Source organism: Euleptes europaea, chromosome 12 (genome assembly GCF_029931775.1).
Source record: "Euleptes europaea isolate rEulEur1 chromosome 12, rEulEur1.hap1, whole genome shotgun sequence".
Classification (NCBI taxonomy): Eukaryota; Metazoa; Chordata; class Lepidosauria; order Squamata; family Sphaerodactylidae; genus Euleptes; species Euleptes europaea.
The window spans coordinates 22,652,868-22,677,268 of NC_079323.1; the positions used below are offsets into that span (position 1 = coordinate 22,652,868).

General features: G+C 42.0%; 1 protein-coding gene across 1 annotated transcript in view; it reads right to left on the reverse strand.

The window, feature by feature from the left end:
- Positions 1-24,401, reverse strand: part of ATP8A2 (ATPase phospholipid transporting 8A2) — a 419,645-nt gene that overhangs the window by 324,541 nt on the left and 70,703 nt on the right. The window contains 8 exon segments of the mRNA XM_056858410.1: positions 706-817; positions 1,944-2,071; positions 3,936-4,005; positions 6,260-6,333; positions 8,358-8,398; positions 10,401-10,446; positions 18,139-18,237; positions 20,639-20,738. Of these exon segments, the coding sequence (XP_056714388.1) occupies positions 706-817; positions 1,944-2,071; positions 3,936-4,005; positions 6,260-6,333; positions 8,358-8,398; positions 10,401-10,446; positions 18,139-18,237; positions 20,639-20,738 (670 nt within the window).

Genomic DNA, 24,401 nt, shown 5'->3' on the forward strand with positions numbered 1-24,401 from the left:
CTGTGCCATGAAATGTTTTGCTTGCTAATCCGTGCATATCGAGTCTACGTTAAAGATACAGCAAAGGCCAGTTAAAAAGCCAGCAACCAAACACTGCCCTGGAATGAAAACAATTGTCAACAAATGCTGAACTCCCTGTTCCTCATCTTCATTGCACTGTTTCCCAGTTTTGCAATTCAGCCCCATTGCACCATTTCTTTGTATTACAGGTGTTTTGGATTTTTTCAGATTTTGGAATATTTGCATATACATAATGAGATATCTTGATGATGGGATCCAAGTCTAAACACAAAATTTATTTATGTTTTATATACACCTGATGCACATAGCCTGAAGATAATTTTATACCATATTTTTAATAATTTTGTGTATGTGGGTCTTCGTGGGGAAACCTGCTGTTGGTATGACCAGCCTGCACACGTGCCATTTTATTATCCTATGTGGGCACTCAAAAAGTTTTGGATTTTGGAACATTTTGGATATCAGGATTTCCGGATAAGGGATAATCAGCCTGTATACTGTTACACTGTATGCATTACACTGTTTTGTGCGTTTTCTAATTTGTAATCCAGATTTCTTCACTGTTGGTCATATGTTTTATCTTGTTCTTAACGTTGTAATCTGGTTTGGGTCTCAGCAAGCAAGGGAGACTAAGAACGGGAATAAGTAAACAAATAAATACCGTTGACAAAAAAGCTACTTTACCTGCATAAGTTTCGTATCGTGCCCTGTATAGACGACTATTCCTAGAACCCATTGTGTGTTTCTTATCTGTGCGCCTCTTAGTAAGATCTGATCAGGTCCAATTGGAGCTGGACTGAAAAAAAACCCCATAATGTTAAAAAGGTAGCCTTACAAAAAGATGTCCTGAAAATTTAAAATAGGCATTATCCAGCCAATAAAACAAGTGTTTAATTGGTTCAGTGGACAAGATTCTTGGGATATAAGCTCTCCCTTTGTCAGATGCCACCTCTGACACTCGAAAGCTTACACCCCCAAAATCTTGTTGCTCTTGAAGCTGCTACAGAACTCGGATCTAGCTCTTCAACTGCAGACCAACAATGGCTACCCTCTGAAACTAATTCAGTGGAGAAGTTAATGAGTGAATGAATGGAAAGATCTGTGCTATCACTGTAAACCTATATGGCACTTTGCAAAGCTGGAGCTGGTGTTGCGGCTAAGAAAATGTCTTGCACTATGTCGGCCCTGGTTCAAATCCCACTGCTGCCCCAAACTTACTAGGTAGCCTTACACAAGCCTCTTTCCCTCAGCTGCCCATCTGCATCTGAAGCAACTTGCAAGCAGGCCCCTAATATATTGTTTGCTCTAATATTCCAGAGTAAAACTCAGGTACAGTGTGGCAGAGGGACCCGAAGGTATATGCCCTCCTGCTGCATGGGATGGGCTACAGCCCAGGAAGAGATCCCAAGAGGTAAGGCACAAATGCTGACAACTGACCAGGTGGTTTGGCCTGGGACCAGTGCGGTGAGAACAGGGTGGCTAGCTGTCTCAGTGGCCCTTGGCAGTGTAGGGGTGTCACTCAAACTACAAGGACTCTGAGCTAAATGGGCACAGAATGGAATAAGAGGTTGGGTCCCACAGTTGGGACAAGCCCTTAAGGCCATGGTATACCGTCGTTGTGGGTGGTCATCCGGAGAGGAACAAGGGAAGATGGCTGCTGAAGGCAAGAAGTGAAGTAACTACTTGAGAAAGCCTGTTTTGTGGGCACCATGGTGACGTTCTTAAAGACGGAGTTCCAAGGAAGAGTGGACACCTCCTTTGTCCAGGGTAAAGGGGCGCCACATGGAGGGAAGACACCCCCCCCCCGCTTGCTGTGGGTGCCAACTGTGCAAGTTGCCCAGGCAAGTGCGCCCTCCCACACACCCAACCTCACACACAGTTTTTGAAAAGTGGCAACAGAGGTTCTAATGTCAAAGAAATACCTTTGGCCATCTAAACGCAGGTTTCCAGTGAAGTCGTAAAGATGGCGGTTGGGCCCTTCACACTCTATCCTCCCAGACGCTTTAATCAACTCTTCTCTTGATTGGAGACTAGCAGTCAGTGTCAAGCCCTGCAAGGAACCACGGCCATCAAATCATTACTTGTTTATCTAATCATGCCTTACGGAAGAACATATTGGGATGCAATGGCATGTTATAATGAATCAAAATACTAGTCCATGTAGCTCCCCACTGATCTGTTCTAACTGGCAGCAGCTATCCAAGATCTCAGGTTCTCAAACAAAACTTGAGATAAAAGATCTACAGATGCTGGGAAAGAAACTTAGAACTTCTGGTATGCAACGGATCTGCCCTCCTAGATGAGTTGTAGGATCTTCTTTTCCGGGGCTCTGATGGACTAATTAAATCAGCACACATTCACTCTGCATTTGTCCCTATGGCACATTATGGGAATCATATGTTTATCTAGGGTGGCACAGCCCATATGGAGGAAGGATTGTCAACAAATGCACTGTACCAACACATGCCCACTTGGACCTCATTAGTTTCCAATCTAGATTGCTCAACATGCATCTGCCTAATGACATCAAAGCATAACAGACCCGTCTTCACTTTGGGCTGTTTCTAAATGCATGCATGTACATCACTCTTGGATGGTAAATGGTCACAAGACTTCAGACCACAAAAATAACTTCCTTAACTCAAGAATCAAAACCCTGGTAGTGAAATCAAATACAGTCAATAGTTTTCATACGCTCTTTCAATTACTCCTTGTTTCTGTGTTTTTGTTCATTTAATAGATCTCTCAATACAAGTCATGCTTGATTTGCTGTGAGTTGAGCACACAGGAAATTATCACATAGGCATTTGAAACCCTGCAGTCAGATGGAATTCTATCAGGCCTTATGTATAGCCACTCTTCAGGCTTAAGAGCCAGTCCTATGGGATTCCAAGGATCAAACTAGACGTTACTTTGACACAAGTCTGGTCAGGGTTTCCCTGACCCGACTTGTCCTTGGGGAGCTAATGTTCCCAAGCATGCTGACCCTGTGAGGCAGCTCACAAACAAAACAATAAAACACTAGAAGTAAAATATATATATACACACACACACACACACACACACACACACACACACACACACTCAGGACTGTTCCTTCATGCCCCTCCCCCATTTTCTCGCAGGCCTTTCTGTCATGCCAAGTAAGGAAACTAGTATAATTTTAGGGTGCTACTTGAACAGAAAAATCAACATTCAGACATTTAGCTGTGCATTTCTTCTTGACTACCAGCCCAAGTGCCTCTGCCATCCCTAGCTGTCATCTTACAGTAGGGTTGCCAACCTCCAGGTGATCCACATTCAAAACATCAAATTACTAAAAAAAAATTCACAAAAAACCAAAAGTAGTCTGTATAAATTATATTGTGGTTCCAACTTAAGTAAGGTTCAATTACCTAATAATATATTCTTATTGTTAGGAATGTTAGCGTCACATATCCATAACACTTAATATGTGACGCTAACATTCCTAACAATAAGAATATATTAATCGGTAATTGAACCTTACTTAAGTTGGAACCACAATATAATTTATACAGACTACTTTTGGTTTTTTGTGAAATTATTTTTAGTAATTTGTTGTTTTGAATGTGGAGCAGGTGTGCTGTTTTTGTGTAAGAATAACTATTCCAGCACCTATCGTGGTGAATTTAGGGATATTAACCTCCAGGTGGTGCCTAGAGATCTCCCGCTATTACAACTGATCTCCAGGCGACAGAGATCAGTTCACACATAGAAAATTGCCATTTTGGAATGTGGACTATATATCATTATACCCGATAGAAGTCCTTCCCCTCCACAAACCCTGCCCTCCTCAGGCTCCACCCCCAAAATCTCCAGGTATTTCCCAACCCAGAGCTGTCAGCCCTATCTCACAGGCTTTCAAAAATGGAAATAAAACAATTAGTATTTACCTGTCGAATTTTAAGATTAGTCTCCCCATCTAGATTGGATGTTTCAATATAGCACATTGCCTGCGGTTCACTGTAAAAGTATGACAACATTTTATTTATCTATCAACTGCACAATTACTTTGCACCATGCTTTCACAATAGCCTATGGCAAAAGGGAAGCCTGCCAAATGAAAGAATTAACAATGCACACCCGATTTCCAGAACAAGACGACAATTGATTTTCCCCCACAAACTATTAATTGAATTTGATGTTTATTTTTTTAGCACATGGGATTTGCTGGCCAAAGATCTTTTTTAAATATGCACACAGACAAAAACGAATTAAGACAACAAACGCTTTATCCAAAACCGGGAAACACACCACATTGAGAGCATGCAGACTCTGGTGAACTGAGGCTTTTGCTGCAAAAACGTAAACATCTCTACAGTGTTTTATGTAAATAATGATGCAATGTTCCTAAAAAGCAATCCAAGGCAGCACAAAGAATAAAAAGGGAATATTAGGCTCAGTTCACACAATAAGTAACACAGTAGGGTGAACCCCTCAGCCTCAATCTGGAGAAAAAATATTTCTATAAGCAGCCCTTCTGAGCACTTAAAAAAACCCCACACATTAATCACCGAATCTGCACCTCCTCTCTTTTAATTCTCCTTGCATCCCAATTAAACAAAAGCTTATATTTGTGAGGGAGGGGAATAAATGACTGGAGTTAAGTTGAGGGAAGCTAAGAACACTCCGTTAAAAAGCAATACGAGCCCCATATTCCCAGTTATCATGTCCTGTTTGGATAACGGGACTGCCTCCCAAGTCAATTCAGGAGACAGAGAAAACTACAGACCCCCTAATCCCTGGCGAGAAGTGATATTCAGGATTGTGAGATTTGGATTGCCAGATGGAGCCTCTTCCATGTCTAACCAGTTCTCTCTACTGCTGTTCATCCCTGCTCCCTTTAACAAATGATCACTGTGGTAGTGTTGTGTGTGTGGCTGCTTCTGGTAAAATCTGAGCAGAAGAACCAAATCTGCAAGATGATTGATGTGGGCCCTTCTCAAATGAAAATCATCCATCCTGAAAACTAAGTGATGCAGGTCTGGAAAAACCGTGCACTATCTGGCTCCCATGAATTGGCAGGATCTCACATAGTATATTTTTCGTAAATTACATATTTCACCTGTGGCATTGAGGGTAGCCCTGGAGATTTTAGACCAATGATTGCCAACCTCTTTGGTTGTACACCTTAAGTCAAGGCCAAAGTATGACAGCACCCACTACAGCAAAGGTAGTAATGCACCCTCCATTTCAGAAGTGGTTTTGTTTTTACTCTATTAAACAGGTAGTAGTGCAGCAAAAACCATTTTGACAATGAAGAGCTAGAAATGCCTGGCCGTGACCTGTGCTAGTAAGAGGCGAAAGGAATTACATCTGAGCTGTTCCACCAGGCATATGGTTGAGGACAGTGACAGTTTTCCATCTGACTGAGCTTCCCTCCTCCTCCTCTCTCTGCCGCTCCTGCTAATGGTATAAATGTTATTGCTGCTTATGTTATTATTACAGATGTATTGTTTGCTGTTATAGTAGAGAGCACCTGGTTTTATTGTTGTAATTGTTATATAATTTATGGATTGGTTTTAAATTGTTTTAAAAGGTTGTGAACCGGCTCTGAGCCTGGCTTTGGCCAGGAAAGGGCGGCCTATAAATCCAATAAATCAAATCTAATCTTAAAACTGAAAATGCTCAACTCTAAGGGCTATTTCTGCGCGATTTGTATTTATTATTTGCAAGACACCATCTTCAAGTACTTGAAGGGCTGTCATATAGAGGAGGGTGCCAAGTTGTTTTCTGATGCCCCAGAAGGTCGGACCAGAACCAACGGGTTGAAATTAAATCAGAAGAGTTTCTGTCTAGACATTAGGAAGAATTTTCTAACAGAGCGGTTCCTCAGTGGAACAGGCTTCCTCGGGAGGTGGCAAGCGCTCCTTCCCTGGAGGTTTTTAAGCAGAGGCTAGATGGCCATCTGTCAGCAATGCTGATTCTATGACCTTAGGCAGACGATGAGAAGGAGGGCATCTTGACTATCTTCTGGGCATGGAGTAGGGGTCACTGGGGATGTGGGGGTAGGGAGGTAGTTGTGAATTTCCTGCATTGTGCACGTGGTTGGACTAGATGACCCTGGTGGTCCCTTCCAACTCTATGAGTCTATGGTGCGTTTTTTAAACAACAACAAAAAGTAGGGCAGAAATGTTCTTAAAACAACAACAGTAATCTTTCTCCAGAGCCTCAGTTTAGCAGAACCATTGTGGCACACCCACTCAGCATATCTGACCTGGTAGATAAAATGATCATGTCTGCTGGGATGTGTTGCCCATTGGTGACCTTGACAATATCTCCCACTGCCACCTAGCGATTTAGGGGCAGGAGTGCAGCAGCATAAAAAGAGAAAATTAATACAGAGAGAGGAGAGAGAATCCAGCCACACTGTTAGTCAGTCCTCCAGACCCACACAGGAAAAACAATGGCATGCCCTAACGGATATGCAGTTCTCGTAATCTTTCACTGCAAAGTTATGACACTGGGTTCCACACTCCTTACCAACCAGCCAAGCTGGACGACTGGAAGAAGTGGAGTGGACACTGATGAAATTACATCAGGTATTCTCAGAAAAAAAGATCCAGGGCATCAAAGGGAAAGGTGGAGAGAAAAGGGGGAGGAGGAGAGTCAATCGTACTATACAGGAACAGTCAGAGCACAGAAATGCCGGACCAACTCCGCTCTTTCCTGTTCTTTGTCCTGAGGAACAAGCCTTCTGATGATGGTGCTACTCCAGAGCCACCAATGATTCACACCTGACACAGCAAGTGTATACTTGAGTTTCCAGTGGCACGTGTAAAGGAAAAGTGTTTGACTTTGGGGGGATATTCAATAACTAGGCCTCACATCCCTCTTGCATGTTTACAAACTCGCAACTCCACTACACGCTGCTGCAGGGTGTCAGACAGCAAACCTAAGCATAGATTAAATCTGCTGAAACACAATGGACTGCAATGACATGTAAGCCAAGGGTATCAAACATAAGGCCCTGATCCGGCCCCAAGAGAGCTCTTATCCAGCCCGCAAGCCAGCCAAGTCAGTCACACACACCCACTCTTGATCTGGGCTGGCATGGCAAGGCAAGGCCCGGCCCGACCAAGTGACATTAATGTCATATCCAGCCCTCGTAACAATTGAGTTCGACCCCCCTGATTTAAGCGGTCTGAACAAATAAAAGCCCTGTTCTATTTTCCTGAACAAAGATTTTTATAACTTAATTGTCAGTTGTCTGACAAAGCTACCACAGAAGCTCTTTACACTTGAGATTTTGAAGCATATTTTGTTTTCCAAAAGTCAAAACAATTTTTCTTTGGCCAAGACAGTTCAAGTCTTCTTTCTCATCCATTTTTATCAACACATTCAGTAGCAAAATCTCTTCTTGGGTCTTACAAATTTGCATACCGTACAGATCTCTACACCAATTAAAAATGAAACTAAATGAAATATGTCCATTCTGTGCATGTCTACCGGTCTTCCCTGCAGAATAAGACAAGAGGCTCTGAGCCAGCTTCGGCAGGGGAAGGCGGGTTATAAATCACAAAACAAATAAATAAATAAACAAACAAACATGAGCTAAGAGGTGAAAGGTAGCCATGGCATCATCTTTCCTGGCTTGCAGGATTTTTATTACTTCATTTTATATAATTAGCTTCATGAAATGGTTTGGTGACCCTCTTTTTTGCAAAAGGTTTAAGGCAATGCATTATTAATTGCTTGTTGGAATAGAAATTAGAGATATTCTGGGCTTGCCTGAATATATGCAGAAGTCTCATTGTACATGGCCCCAGCTCTCTCCACTTCTGTGGTCAAAATATCTCCTGATACACACTTATTCACCAAGCTTGATCCTCCACAAGTTCTTCCTGTCTGTTCCTCTGCCCCAGTGCTACAACATCTCCCTGCAGCCCAACCAGGCATTTTCAGCAATAGCATCCTTCCCATTAGAACAACCTTCCAAAGAAGACAAGCTTTACAAAGCTTTGCAAAGTTTTCATTGTTTTTGCACTGTCTTTTTTGGCAGATGCAGTTTATAAGGCACGTTGAACCCTCTTTGATCAGGGAAAGGCTGAATATAAATATTTTGATGAAATTATTAAATCAGTACTACAAAGGAAGTTGCGTATCTGCATTATTAATCAATACTCGTCTGGGAATGAAAAAGGGGGGGAAATGAAATAATTCCTGAGATGTACTAGACTGCTGCTAGAAGACGTGGCAATGGAGAACATTCAGCATCCATTTTGGTACCCCACCCACACTGACTATCAATTCATCAATTACCCACGCAAAAAGTGACTAATTCCTAGAACGTGTTTTTTAAAAATCGATCTTACCTCTTTCCACATAATGTTTTGCCACATCCCATTTCTTAAAACTGAAAAAAAAAACATCTTTAACCTTTTCAGAATTGATTATCAACAAATGAACGCATCCTATCCACATTACTGGTGGGCAACTGGTTTTGTTGAAGGACCAATTTAGGGGACAAGCGTGGGTGGACAACTGAACTCCCATCTGCCTCTTCCCATAGTGCTTTACCAGCAAGCCTGCTGCAGCCAATGGCTGCCTTCTTTCCTTAGCTGCCTTGGCAGGTGGTGGGGAAGATTTTTCCAAACCAAAAGCGTTGAGCTAAAAAACACTAAAATTACAAATATATAAATTTTAATATGGTGCACAGTAAAGTTAAAAACATAAGGCCTATATCATAGGCGAGTCATTCACAATCAGTAAATACATAAAACTCATACACAGTTGATGTGAAGTCATACAATTACCAGAGTAAGACCAAATAAGGACCAAATTTTAGTTTTTTTTAGTTTGGATTCAACTTTTCAGTTGAGTTTAATTCTCCCTTTTTGTTGTTGTTGGGGCAGATTTCCCCCCACAATTGCTGTTGATTCCATCCTACATTATTCTACTAATTTGCAGTAGTGATAATGTACTCTCATCCAGATACCACACTGATGTCTAGGAAACAAATGAAACAGATAGGCATCTGAAGAGAACATTCAGCTCATCAGGTAAAAAAAATAAAACCCTTCTCGCACAACTCAACCAATAGTGAATTCAAGAGTGTATAAAAATGAAAGATGACAGTAACTGTATAAATCAATGTAATGACTATTTCACATATTGATTGCCTTTGCTTAAAATCACTTAAAGGAAACTGACCCCCATGTACTGATACAGCTCATTTTCAATATATGTCCAATGTGAATTATTCTGTATAAGTAAATATGGTAGGATATTGCAGACAAGCATGTTTTTTCTTCTTCTTCTAACTCTATTAATGCCGATTATGGCTGTGTTAATTAGTTGTGTAAAGTTGCGTATCTACAGGCAGTAGCAATCATTTCACATCACGTTTATCCAGAACCAAATCAGCCATCACCCAAGACAGCAAATAAAAAGGAGCAATAAATACAGAGCAAGAACAAGTGATTAAAACAGGCTAAAAGAAGTTATAAGAGAATGTATAATCAAGACCATGGATTGTATCCTACCACTCGACTCAAAACGCAGAATATTTCATTGGCTTGGGGCACATTCCATCATCATTGGATGTGTTCCATTGGAATAAGAGGCTGTTCTATCTGCAGAATGTTCCTTTTGCTAATGGAACATGCAGCCTTAGGTGAGCTGGCAAGAGTAATATCATTTTAATGACCATACTCAGTATGGTCAGATGTGTTTTAATAACCAGTACTCAGCCCTGACTTGGATGGCCCAGGCTAGCCTGATCTTGTCAAATCTCAGAAGCTAGGCAGGGTCGGATCTGGTTAGTACTTGGATGGGAGACCACCAAGGAATAACAGGGTCCCTATGCAGAGGAAGGCAATGGCAAACCACCTCTGTTAGTCTCTTGCCTTGAAACCCCTACTGGGTCGCCATATGTCAGCTGCGACTTCACGGCACTTTACACCACCCCAGTACTCAATGGGTGTTATCCTTCTCTAGGCTGGAGGAACTGCCTGCAGCCTAAGGAACCTTCCTCCACCACCTGCCTCTTCCTTTGGAGATAAAACCTCTTAAGTTGGAGGAAGGCTCCCAACTTTGGGTGGTGAAGTGGTAGGATACAGGTCTTTACGTTGGCTAGACAAACAATAAAATGTCCAGTCATGACTAATCACCGCCATGTTGTATTGAGAGTACTGGGTATTTACTGTCAATCCTTGACCTTTATCATTTATAGTTAATGTTAGCATGTGGCAACCAAGGTTTTTAAGGTACACATTCTTGGAACTTCCTCAAACATTCCTAGTTTCTAACACCCAAACTAAGAATAAAGTAATTACTCTATGGTTAGGTCTTTTCCTTCCAGTTACATTGGGTGGGTTTGTTGTTGTTTTTTAAAGGAATTTAAAATATGACCTTACCAACCGCTTTCTTTTTGTTCACTGTACTGTCAGCCTTGTGTCTTTTCTATGAGGAAACAAAAGAATGTTAAGTCAGGTTCAGAACAAGAGACTGCTATGCCGAAAGGCTAGAGCAAAGCAGGAAGACTCAAAGACAAGACAGATGTGACTGTGTACAAAAGGCAGAAGCTTGGCATTCACAACAAGGCTAAATAAAGCAGCCAAGGCTGGCCCAAGGTACCCACCCCTCTTTGCCCTGCGTGGAGAAGGGTGGCAGGGAAGTGGCAGCTGGCCTCCTCATCCTTCCATTACTGTCAGGAAAGGCCAATGTGTTCATGCATTTGTATATATGAAAATCAATTCAATAGTAACAAAGGTACATAGTACATTTGAAATGTGTGTGTGTGTTAAGTGCCGTCAAGTCGCTTCCGACTCATGGCGACCCTATGAATCAGTGTCCTCCAAAATGTCCTATCTTTGACAGCCTTGCTCAAATCTTGCAAACTGAGGGCTGTGGCTTCCTTTATTGAGTCAATCCATCTCTTGTTGGGTCTTCCTCTTTTCCTGCTGCCCTCAACTTTTCCTAGCATGACTGTCTTTTCCAGTGACTCTTGTCGTCTCATGACGTGACCAACATACGATAGCCTCAGTTTAGTCATTTTAGCTTCTAGGGTCAGTTCAGTTCATTCTAGCTTCTAGGGTCATTTGTAATACAGTCTTACAAATTAACACCTTTAATCCAGACTAAAATGAATGGAGGTTATATTTCCTTTTCATCTATCATGTGAAGAAACGCTATGTAAAAGCAAGAAAAAGCAAGATAGCCTCTGTTTATTTTGTATTTAGTCTGGATTAAAAGGTGTTCATTTGTAAGACTGCATTACAAATGTAATATGTACCTTTGTTACTATTGAATTGATTTTCATATATACAAATGCATGAACACATGTACTGAGTATAATTACATACCATAAGTTGGGTACCAGTTTTTTTTGTTTGCCTTGCACATTTAGTACCTGACTCCCCCCATTATTATTATTCAGGAAAGGCCAAGTGTGACAGAAGGAACGAGGAACAAGGTTAGGACAAGCCCGTCTGGGCTCACCCAAGAGAGAGAGAGGAAGAAGAGGGAGCAGGCTCCCTGCTGGGCACCCAGTGGGGCCGCCTCCCAGGGCAGCCCAGATGCCTCAGGTGGGAGGCTGGGCAGCAGGTGGCTAGGGTGACTGGCAACCCTCCACCTCTGGTGCCCTGGACAATCACCTAGGGCCACCTAGTGGACAGGCAGCCCCTGAAAGCAACCTTTGTTCTCTTGCATCTAAGAACTAGCAAATGCATATGCAGTGAATCTTCACATTTATGTAACAAGTCCTCTAAGCACTCAATCAGTTTCATATTGTTCTTATAATCCTTGCAATCCTGCTAGGCATCACATGGGGAATGAGAAAATGAATGGTAATTTTTGGCGTCAGTAACGGGGAAAAGAGCAGAGCTCTTGCTACCAGTTATTTTACATCCAATTTTACAAGCATGCCCTTGAATCTTTATGAGAGGTTCATGTATTTGGCACTTGGCTGGATACGCATGAACATAAAATGCAAAGTGAGAATCAGCTTTCAGCCTAACCACCACCTCAGGCAACAGGATGACACAAAATGTGATCTGTTAGTGCTGGGAAAAGTGTTATAGGACTAAAAGATTATAATTGAGAGGTTCCAACCATCCTCCAGAGAGCCTTCCTCCAGCCTGAGGAGTCATTCTCCAACTTAAATGTCTCTTCCTCCAACAGAAGAGCGGCTTATTTTGGAGGAAGGCTGCTTTGCCTGGAGAAAAGCTTCAAACTCTGGTCAGTTGGGTGGGAGGACAGGGGAAGGAGTCACCCCAGTAATTATAAAATTTTGCATCTCTTTTCCTATATCCCTTTTAACATGCTCAATTGCTTTCCAACCCTTATTTTATATTTACCCCCACAACAACCCTATGAGATTGGTGGTTAATATTGCTGTTTTTCAGATAGGAGCTAAGAGTCAAACTACATGTTACATGGGAGATCCTTTCCTTTTATCCCTTAGAAGCTCCTTGATCCATTGATCTTGAGCAGCATATATCTAGTGTTTGAGGGATATAAGGACTGAAACAAATCTTGCCACTGACAATGTAGCCTTGGGATCCCTATTGCTTAGTAGAAAAGGCATTATGTCATACACAGAGGCATTAGATTTGTATGTTAAAAGGGGGGAGATATAATGTGATAGAAGCTCCTCGTAAAAGCGGCATTCCAAAAGGGCATGAGCTAGTGAATCGATAAAGCCAAAAGAGCACGGACAGGTCCTGTCTGGATACGGTATATTCAAAATTCTGCCCTGCATAACCATAGAGGGGTTAGCATTCAACCCAGCTAAACAAAAGGCTCTAGAAAGACGAGGAGTTGTCAATAATATGTATAAGCAGGCAAACCACGTGGTGGTGGTATTCCAAAGAACTGGGATGAACAAACGCGGAGAGCACGAAAAGTAGTGCTGTTATAATCAAGCTCTAATGCGCTTTTTAATTTTGGTGAAAGCTTCAGTTTTCCCAAGATCTAATAACTTATCCTGCGAGAAGCCCAACAATGACAGTTTCTCATCTAAGATTTTTTGCCATGAGGATTTAAAAGGGTCGTGCTTCAGAGAAGCTAGGAACCCCTCAGTGCTAAAGCACAGTTTAAGGTGTAGTTTAAAGGCAGCCAACCATGCCCTAGCTTCGAGTGACATTTGGCCAAACTCGGAACGAACAGTAACGCCAGCAACACATCGAGGGGCGTTTAGGAGTTTTCGTAAGAACTGAAGCAATGGACGATCTATAGGTTCATTGACAACTGTTATCCAGATGGCAAAACCAAAAAGAATAATTGGGATAATTTTTAGATTAAAAACCTGAATAGCCCCTGGAATATATTTGTCACCTTTGGTGTGGAAAAGGTTGACAATAGCACCAACCCCAGGTTTAATTTTGTTGGACACTGCTTTTTGATGGGCATTCCAATTTAGGTTATGGGGAAAAAGAATGCCAGGGTAAACAAACTCCTTGACTTGGTCAACCTCAAAGCCGTCTACTACCCAGCAAAAAAGAGGCATTTTTCTCCTCTTAGTGAAAATTATAATCTTAGATTTATGATGGTTTATTTTAAGATCTTCCCTAGAGCAGTACTCAGAGAAGGTTTGTAAAGATCTTTTCAAACCAATTCTTGTGTGGGACAGGAGAACTGCATCATCATCATAGAGTAGAATTGGGGTGGGATGACTTGCAAGTTTTAGGGGGTGACAAGACTCTGAGAAACTGGTTGCCATATCATTCAGGTATAGAGGAAACAAGAGAGGAGCAAGGAGGCAACTTTGTCTAACTCCCTTGACCAGTTCAAAGGGCTCAGTTAGTTCTCCTTGGTCGCCACAGTGAACCTGAGCTGTGAGGTCAGTATGAAATTGTTGAATGAACCATAGTAACCTCCTATCCATAGAATGTGATAGTTTCAACCATAGCCTCTCCCTTGGGATGGTATCAAAAGCTCCCTTAAGATCCATAAAACCTACGTAAAGGGTGCCATTTTGCGGGGAGGAATATTTCTCGGCTAAGTGAGAGAGCACTAAACAATGGTCCGTAACAGACCAACCCCTTCTGAAGCCAATCTGCTCCCAGCCAAGGATGTCTTTACTCTCAACCCAGTCCAAATGCCTCTTTAATAAGTAGAGCAAATACAATTTGCCTAAGCAAGACAAAAGGCTGATTGGACGATAACAGCTTGGGTCAGAGCGCTGACCCTTTTTGAAGATTGGGATGATAATAGTATGTCTCCAAGATTTTGGAATGGCTCCTGATGCATTAATTTGTGTAAATACAGGAGCAAGAATGTCGGCCCACCATTTACTATTGACTTTAAAAAGTTCATAGGGGATTAGATCAGAACCTGGGGCTTACCCTGAGCGTAAGCGATCAATGAGCGGTTTAATTTCATTAGGAGACACATCTGACTAGGAATTCAGCAAAATAGAAGGTGCTACAGGTATAAGACCTTGGTTTTCCACAGAGTAGGAGAAAAGGCTCTTGAAGTAAGCTACCCAGACTGATGACGGGATACATGCGGGGACTCTGACATAGCCATTACTTAGAGAATTCACAGTCCACCAGAAGGCTGAATTATCATTGTTGTTTATAGCTGTAATAAAGCTCCTCCAATTTTTATATAAAGCCTCTTTTTTCCTCCAGTTTACCGTCTTTGTAGTTCTTTTTAATGGTTAGCAATTCCTTCAATAATGAAATAGTATTGTTCCTCTGAATTCTCTATGTTTCCTGCTTATTGCCCGTTTGAGGAGTCTGCACTTACGGTTAAATTAAGAATTTTGTTTGGATAAAGCATGTGAGCTTGAGGTAATTTCCTTAGCAAATAAGGGTTTAAATAAAGCAATTAATCTGAAAAAAACATTTAGGACAGTAGCTGCAGACTCTTGCCCAAGGAGGGCAGCTCTCAACGAAGTCACCTCCAGAAGCTGCATTCTGCCACGCACCAAGGAGTCAAACTCAGGACTCCAGTAAACACGTGCTAGGGCTTTTTGGGAGATCCACGATCGGATCTCCAGATGTTTTCTTTAGTGTTAAACACAGCCATGGGGAGGGGAGGTTGCAATCTGGATCAGGGGTGTGGTGCCAAATCAGACTGCCTCTCCCCATCCTGTCACAGTAGGAACCTAAAAGGGTAGGGGTTCATTGCCTTTACGAAAACAGCACAGGAGGGAAAGGTTAACCCTGCCCTGATTCAGCAGCACTGCAGTGATCCAGCCGCCCTCCCCTGTTGAGATAAAATAAAGCACTGGGAAATTGACCACTGATGTCCCTTGGAATGCCTAGTTTCACCCTAGGACATCGGGAATGAGCACTGATCTGGTTCATCTCCCAGGTCCAAAGTCCAACAGTTAAGCTATGGGAGCACTGCAGATTTTGGGCTCTCTGCTTAGCATGCAAAACATTTCCCAATTTAGCTCTTCAAACCACAGAAATGAGGGAGGAGCTCTGAGTCACGTTTAACATATACTGTATTGCTTCCCCAATGGATTTCAGAGGCATAAACAAACAAACAAATACAAGAGTGCGCCAGTAACCCCAAGGCTGTGAAGACACAGCGGAGCCCTTGGCAGAAATATCCCAGATTCTTTTAGTGACATCACTTCACTAATGTTCAATAAAGATCAGACCTTACAGGCAAAGGTTTTGTTTACAAACAGATGCCAGATGAATTAGGCCAGGATCCAAAGGGGCCCATGGAGAGCTTTGCCCAGACAGCAGTTTCTTCCAGACTTCCTTTTGCAAAGAAGCCCCATACGCCTTTCCCAAAACTCAAGGGGTATTTCGGAGTGGTTTCTAATACAATACAAAGAGTTATAATTGGAAGGGAAATAACGGATGGTACAGTGAATGGAATACTGGAGCCTGGAAGAAGGTATTTGCATTTCCACTCCAAGGACACAGCTCTTAAGGCTGCTCTCTTGCCAAAAAACACTGGACATGCAAACCTCACAGCGCTGTGACAGCCACTGCCTGAATCCTAAAGAGATATATTGTTCGTTACATGTTTGCCCTTCTCTTCCTCCAACGAACTGTTGGATTTCTAGATTCCCTTCTTTCTGAGCAGCTTATAGAACCAGCTGATCAGGTTGTTTAGTTTCAGCAACCCTGTAAAAGAATGTGCCTTTAGACCACTGCCTAGGCCTCAAACTACAGCAAATAAAGCAGCGCCTTCAAACAACTTAGTTTTGCCTTCGTGGTCATTTAAACTGCTGGAAGTTAGTAATGGTACCATAAACCTTCCTCTGTATTGAGATCTTCAAGAAGAGCTCTGCTGCATGCATTTTCATTATCAGAAGTTAAGCTGACATCTACCGAGGGCAGGGGCTTATTTGTGGTGGCCCAGAAAATCGACACAGTTAATTCCCTCCAGGGTTTTAAGAGGGAGATTCTATTTATCAGACATCTATAGTATGATGCTGTAGTTCTATTAAAGCTGCACATTTTACAGTGCAATCCACTGATTAAAATGAGTTTAGACAGGAGTAACTGCACAGGATCGACCTATCAATCATTAGATTAACTGATTCAATTTTTTTGATCAACTAAAGACGAATTCCTAATTAACTGGGAAACGGATTATTTTTAATTGTTATTTACTTTTAATACAAAACCTCGGTTCAGCTGGTGTGCCTTCTTAGAAGAAGCATTTCCCCCATGGAAGAAGAAATGCCTCTTCTAAGACGGTTGCTGGTCAACATTTGCATGTTTATCTGGAAACAAAAGTTGCCCTTTTCTTCAGAATTATTGTTTGATTAATCAGAGTTGACAAAAGGCCTGGAAAAAACTGTCAAAAGAACACAAGAGCCCTGCTAGATCAGACCAGTGGCCCATCTAGTCCAGCATCCTGTCTCACACAGTGGGCAACTAGTTCTTTTGGAATTCAAACAACAGGGCATGGAAGCCAAGGCCTTCCCTGATGTTGCCCCCTGGCACTGGTATTCAGAGGTTTACTGCCTCTAAATGTGGAAGTTTCCTTTAGTCACCAGATTCCCTTTAATCACCATGAATAGTAGCCACTGATAGACCTATCCTCCAATGAAAATTGGAGGATACAACACATTGTGAACATGGTCAATCCTGCACCAGACCCCTAGCCCATCAAGGTCAGTATTGTCTCCTCAGTCTGGCAGTGGCTCTGCAGGGTCTCAGGCAGAGGTCTTTCACATCATGCACATCACCTACTGCCTGGTCCTTTTAACTGGAGACGCCAGGGATTGAACTTGGGACCTTTTGCATGCAAAGCAGAGGCTCTTCCACTGAGCCACAGCCCCTCCAGAGGGTGGTGGCGAAATGTCCTGTCCCTTTAACAGAGGCTTAACGTGTGGAAATGGGCAGCCGAAGCTTTTTAACATCCCATTAAACCTCTATGAGGAGCCCCATGGCGCAGAGTGGTAAGCTGCAGTACTGCAGTCCAAGCTTTGTTCACGACCTGAGTTCAATCCCGACAGAAGTTGAGGTTTCAGGTAGCCGGCTCAAGGTTGACTCAGCCTTCCATCCTTCTGAGGTCGGTAAAATGAGTACCCAGCTTGCTGGAAGTAAAGGGAAGATGACTGGGGAAGGCACTGGCAAACCACCCCATAAACAAAGTCTACCTAGTAAACGTCGGGATGTGACGTCAGGAATGACCCAGTGCTTGCACAGGGGACCTTTACCTTTTAAAACCTCTATTGAAGGGGCAGGACATTTTTTGCTAGGTAGTTGGCAACCCTAGTGCAGATATATGCAGATTTAACTGATCCATTTGCTGAAATCCATACTGACTAAGATGTCTTTAACTGGGTGACAGCAGTGTGTTTGTAGCCACCTTTAGACAAGGGGTAAATATTTTAATAAAGAATTATATCTTTTATTATATTCATTGTTTTAATTTTGGGGGGTTGGTTGGTATGGTTTTATAAGCAGTTATCCTTTGGAAGGAAATACAAGATTTTTTAAAAAATCATTGAAAGAAATTCCCAGTCACAATAGTGTCCAAACATGGGCTACTGCAACAGTCCTTTGCCTATTATGCAAGGTGTCTATTGTGGTACTGCCTCTATCTGCCCTTCCTCTCTCCCTGCCCCCAGCGTCTTGCATCACACAGCAGAGTTAATCTAAACTGAGCTGCAGAGGACCTGGGAGAGAATATTGGCCTATTTCCCCCAAATGGCTTAGACAGACTCACATAGTCTTCTATAATCTCTTTGATGCCAGCGACGGTTAGAATAAATAGCAATGGCACCAAGGTGGTATATCTTCCAGTTGGAGAGACATCTGGAATTTGCTGAAAAAGAACACAAAAAAAAGAAGTTAAAAATAAACGTTACAGAGCAGCATGGTTATGTCAAAATAGTTTTTTTGTACTGAGAATACATCGAGAAGTAAACGCACATATTAAACGCCATATTAGAAGGGAAGGGAAGGGAGGGAGGGAAGGGAAGGAGGAAGGGAGGAAGGAATTTAGAACTGAGGTGGAGTACTTAACCCTTTCCCTCCCTGCTGCTTCTTTGTTCCCAATTGCTCCCCCCCCTCCAGCCGCTTTTCTTCAATGAGGCTCTGAGAATGATAGAAATCTGCCTTGGTGGAGTAATCTAGAGCCAAGAAGCAGCAGGTGGCAAAGAGTCAAGCATCTCTCCCACATGCATACTACTTCTCCACACTATTTTTTTCCTCAAAAACCTCTGGCCCATATATGTTTTTTTTTATAATAATTTTTTTATTTTCCAAAACATATAAACTTATAGACACACATATCAACAATAATAAATCATTGAATTAAAAAGAGATAAAAAGCAATTAATTATTGTTGAAAATACAATCAAATGTAAATTAAAATTTGACTTCCAATTCATCTCCGTCCATCTCTTTATAAATTAACGTACTCTTTTGACAATAGTTCTAATCCTTACATAATTAATTGATTATTCAATTATATTTATATTCAAATCAAACTTTAAAAATTCATAAATATGTGTAAGTCATATGAATCTATCATCTATCATATAATCGGTTATCGTAATAGTTATATATTCTAAAATAGAAACATCCTTAAAAGCAATACAATGGATTAGATCAAAGAATAACCCTCAAATTTCCCCATTTGTAATTCATTTTCACAATACATTCTCCATGCCTCCCACTCTCCCTGAAATTGTATATTGTCTTTTTGATTTATCAGTGCTGTAAGTTTCGCCATTTCCACCAATTCTAACATTTTTTGTATCCAATCTTTTTTGTCTGGAATGTCCAAAGATTTCCATTGAGCAGCATAAATCAGTCTTGCAGCCGTGGTGGCAAACCTCTGGCCCATATATGCATGAGAAATGTGTAATGAACCAAACCTAGGAAGCTGTAGAGGCCACCTTTACACTCAGAAAGGAAGAGGAACGTAAACCACTGACTCCTGTGATTGGCAGGTGAAGGTCTTGATTGGTCAGGCCCGGTACAAATATTAGCATTGTGGCTTTGTGACTTTGCTTTAGCAACACTGCAGTATTTGATGAACCCCAACCTGGCTCATTTATACAAGAACAAGCTGAAAGCAGAACTATTAAGAACACAAGAAAGGCCATGCTGGATCAGACCAAGACCATCAAGTCTGTTCACACAGTGGCCAACCAGGTGCCTCTAGGAAGCCCACAAACAAGATGGCTGCAGCAGCATTATCCTGCCTGTGTTCCAAAGCACCTAATATAATAGGCATGCTCCTATAAATCAGGGGTAGTCAGCCAGAGGGCATCAGGGGCAGCTGCCCTGGGCTGGGGGGGGGGCAAGTGCTCATGGCCTCTCCCCCGATGGAAGGGAAAAGAAGAAAAGCAGGCAGGCTCCTGCCATGTGTCACATTCACCCCTTCTGGCGCTTGGGTATCTGGCTCTCTTCTGGGGCTCAGGCAGCAGCCAGTTCAGAGGCCACCACACTTAGTCTCCTCCCTCGGGCAGCAGTTGGCCAGCTGGGTGACCATCCCCACTCACCTACCTTACCCAGGACAAGGGTTGCCCCTTCCTGGAGCCTGGAGAGAGTTCCTGCAAGGGGGGAGAAGTGATTCTGCAGCCTGTCCTGGACGTTTTCCCCAGGGCCCCAGAATCACTAGGACTGTCCTATTAAGTGCCACACAGTGGTAGAGCATCCGCTTGGCATGCGGAAGGTCTCAGGTTCAATCCCCGGCATCTCCAGTTAAAGGGACTAGGCAAGTAGATGATGTGAAAGACCTCTGCCTGAGGCCCTGGAGAGCCGCTGCTGGTCTGAGTAGACAATACTGACTTTGATGGACCAAGGGTCTGATTCACTATAAGGCATGTGTTCATGTGTACACCCCATACCTTAACCCAGCTCACTAGTGCTTCTCCAGATCTCCATAACAGGCCCACGCTCAAGGCTTGTTCCAGATTTTGGGGGCGGCCCTGACACTGTACACCCCTGAATGCAGCACCTCCTCATGTCAACACAAGTACCCAAGTGTACTCGCGGGCACCCTCCTAGCGGAGGGCGTGGAACGCAACTGTTGTGTGTGCCTTTAAGCCCCACTGGGGCCAGCAAGGCTAAAACCAACATGAAAAAATGGCACTCTTCCAGCCCCCTCACACTTATGAATGGGCTAAAGAGAGGCACAATTGTAATTGTGTTAAAGAGAGGCATAACAGACATGGCCATTTTAGTTTAACGTGCTTAAGTGACGCGAGGCATACCTGCATTAAGGCAATGAAAAGGAAGAAAGCGTTAGCAGCCTTTCTGATCTGCTCATACAAGAATCGAGGTAGAAATGTCACCACACTGTACTTGGCTGTGCTGTAGGTTTTCAGAAACAAAACAGAGATGTAGTTAAAAGGTCAACAGGAAGAAAAGCGGAGCAAGTCATTCAGTATTAAATTAAACAAGTGGCCTGCAGCCCAAGACCGGCTGTTCATTTTAAATTAATACATGTGAACTTCAGAACCCCTTCAGCCCTGTAATGCGCCCCCGTTTTCATTAAATATTTGACTTATTTGTGATATGCATAAATCCAAAAGGCTTGCAAAACACAGTGCAGTATTATGCATACAGTAGTTACACCGTTCTAAGTCCATTGGACTCAATAGGTTTGAAGGGTGTAACTCTGCTTAGAACGCCACTGTAACCTAGATTAATGCAAAAAACAATCATTTAAATGCTTATTCAAAGATAACAATAGTACATTTTAAAACTTCAGGTAAGATTCAGCTGGAAAGTGTCAACATTCCATATAGAACCCTTGTTGAATCGGTGATAGTCTGCTTCCATCTACCTTCCAAGAGCTCCTACCAGATGGCTGGCAGATAGCTCACTTTTGACACTATGCCCTCCTCTCCCCCTAATACTTCCATCCATGTTCTAGTATTCCTTTAATTGGTCCCTCCTCCTAGGCTCTACTCTGATTTCACTAGCTTGTGGATTTTTAATGATCTAAATAAGAAGGCAAAAGTAATGACTACAGGAGAATTACACAACTTTAAGGTTGACAATGAGGAAATTGAAATTGTTGAAGATTTTCTATTCCTTGGCTCCATCATCAACCAAAAGGGAGACTGCTGCCAAGAAATCAGAAGGAGACTGAGACTGGGAAGGGCAGCCATAAAGGAGCCAGAAAAGATTCTGAAGTACAAGGATGTGTCACTGGCCACCAAGATTAAGTTAATTCATGACATCGTGTTCCCTATTAATATGTATGGGTGTGAAAGCTGGACATTGAAGAAAGCTGATAGGAAGTAGATTACTTTGAAATGTGGTGTTGGAGGAGAGTGTTACGGATACTGTGGACTGCCAAAAACAAAACAAATCGAGCCTGAACTGACCCTAGAAGCTAAAATGACTAAACTGAGGCTATCGTATTTTGGTCACATTAAGAGAAGACAAGAGTCACTGGAAAAGACAGTCATGCTAGGAAAAGTTGAGGGCAGCAGGAAAAGAGGAAGACCCAACAGGAGATGGATTGACTCAATAAAGGAAGGAACAGCCCTCAATTTGAAGAACTGAGCAAGACTGTCAAAGATAGGACATTTTGGAGGACTTTGATTCATAGGGTTGCCATGAGTCGGAAGCGACTTGATGGCACTTAACGTACACAAATAAGGGTCACAATAAGCTCCCTTATACAGAGTGAGACCATCAGGCTGTCAAGCCCACAACTGTCTATTCCAACTGGCTCTCTAAGTTCTTGGGCAGAGGTCCCTACATCCCCTACTACCTGATGCTTTCCCCCCACCCTGAATGCAAAGCCAATGGTTTTCCACTTAGCCATAGCTCCCGCCTGATCTAGCTCTCCACTAAGCCCCTTCCTCCTACCCCAAACCTTACAGCCCATGTCAGGCAGGATGAGAGCAGCTCAGTCATTAGCAAGAAGTTACCTTTGTTGTTATCAATGACAAGAAGCAGATTCCTTCCCTCCTCCTTTTTTAAAGACCCAAGCAGCTCAGCCAATGGCAGCCCATGATCCTTCAAACTGCCCAGCCCATCTGTTACACGCAGGCTGCTTAGCCAATCACTGCCAGAGGCTTCATTACTGTCACCATCATAAAATCCCTTACTGGAAAAGCTCCTGGCCCAGATATGATTCCCACTGAATTGTACCAGCATAACGTAAACTGGCGGAGCTCAATTTTGGCTCGTTTTTTCAGTGATAAATGAAACTGGTATAATCCCAAGATGTGGAGACAAGCAATTACAGTGCCTATCTTTAAAAAAGACAATAGGATGAACCCATCTAATTATCACCCAACTGGTCTTGATTAGGAAAGCTCTATACCTCTTTGTTATTATTGGACTGGGCGATTTCTGAAAAGATTCTGGGTCCTGAACAAGTAGACTTTGTCACTGAAAAATCCCTTACTGTGATACCATATCGATTTTGTAAACAGACATAACACCATCCCACATAGTTCCAAATTGTTTTGAGGAAATATTAAAGAACAGAGGGTGGATTTTACATTTTTGCACTAGAAAATAAACACCAACATAATTCTCCCTCTCTCAAGGCAAACTCTACAGGATGCCTTAAAGGCTGGAGTCCCAGCAATTACAAATAACAAACCGTTATTTGCTTGTTCAATAAAACCATAACAACGTATTATAAATTTAAAAGACAAATTCAGAACCACGGACAGCTCCCTCCCCAACAGAGCATCTTTATATTCTCAGCTGCATTTTACCAGCACTATGGAGATGCTGTTGAAAACAGCATCCCTCCATCAAATTTTCTCCTTGTGCCCCAAAATATGTAGGAACAGTCATCCTATGACAGGACATCATATCAAGAGGTGGAGTTCAAAAAATTCATCGGATCTTGTCAAATCACAGCAGGAATTATTTCCTAAATTGTGGGGGAGAATTCATTGTATGGCATAAACAATATGAGAAAACAGTATCCAATACAGTAGGAATATATGATGGTAGGGGGAAATAAGCAGTCCTTCAACATACAGCACAAGTATCCTAAAATGAGGCCCAAATAATAATAAAACTTATTTACCAAGCATGACATGCCTGTCTCTTTTGTAATGTCATCTTAGCTACTTTTGAAAATTTATGTGTCCTTTTCCAATTCCAATATTATAAAATATACCTGGGACTCTTCCCAGTCCAATAAATAAAGAAAACACCACACAAAGTTGCTTAGGATTTGAAATCTGCTGGTGGTTTCCTCTTCTGTAAACTCCGGTTATCTGAAGTTAAACCCAAAGACTACTGCTGTTCGTTTTTTTTTTTTATTATTGTTTGACATTTTAGGGTACAGAAAAGAAAAATATGGAAAGGGAAAATTAGAAAAGTACAGGAAAAAGAAAAGAAAAATACTTCACTTCTTCCACCTCTGGCACAACTGCAACACACCCCCATCTTAAGTGAAGCCCAATTTTCTTTTCTTAAGTAAGATCTTCGTCCAATACTTGAAAGGTACAGCGACATTTATTCAATCATACTTCATTACTCATTTACTACTGTTGACAGATATGTACACCTTAAATTTGACCTTAACTATTGACTGTTTTCTAACATTGTCCAATATTCTTTATACCATTTAACATAAGCAATACCCTTCTGGGCTATTTCTAAGTAATCTCAAATATAACACTACTACTTATAACCTGGTAATAAATGGTAAGAGCCTACTACTTGTGGCCTAATATAAAACAATAAGTTGCATTAAGTTACAGATATCTATCATAAAAAGGTTGCCTGTTCATTTGACGTGCTCTGATTATTGTCTAGTCTGATGCCCATTTTATAGCATGATTTGCATCTGCAATCCTGTTGTTTGTTTTTATATTGTTTTGTTTTTTACTCTTTCTATGTTGATGGTTTATTTTGCATGGACTATTTTATGATTTTAAGATGTCTTGGATTTTTATTTTTTTAAAGAAAAGGTGGGGTATACGTAACTTTAACAAACAAATGTTTAAATATTTGCATTGTTGTGATGTTTGCTCAGCCTGGTCTCGT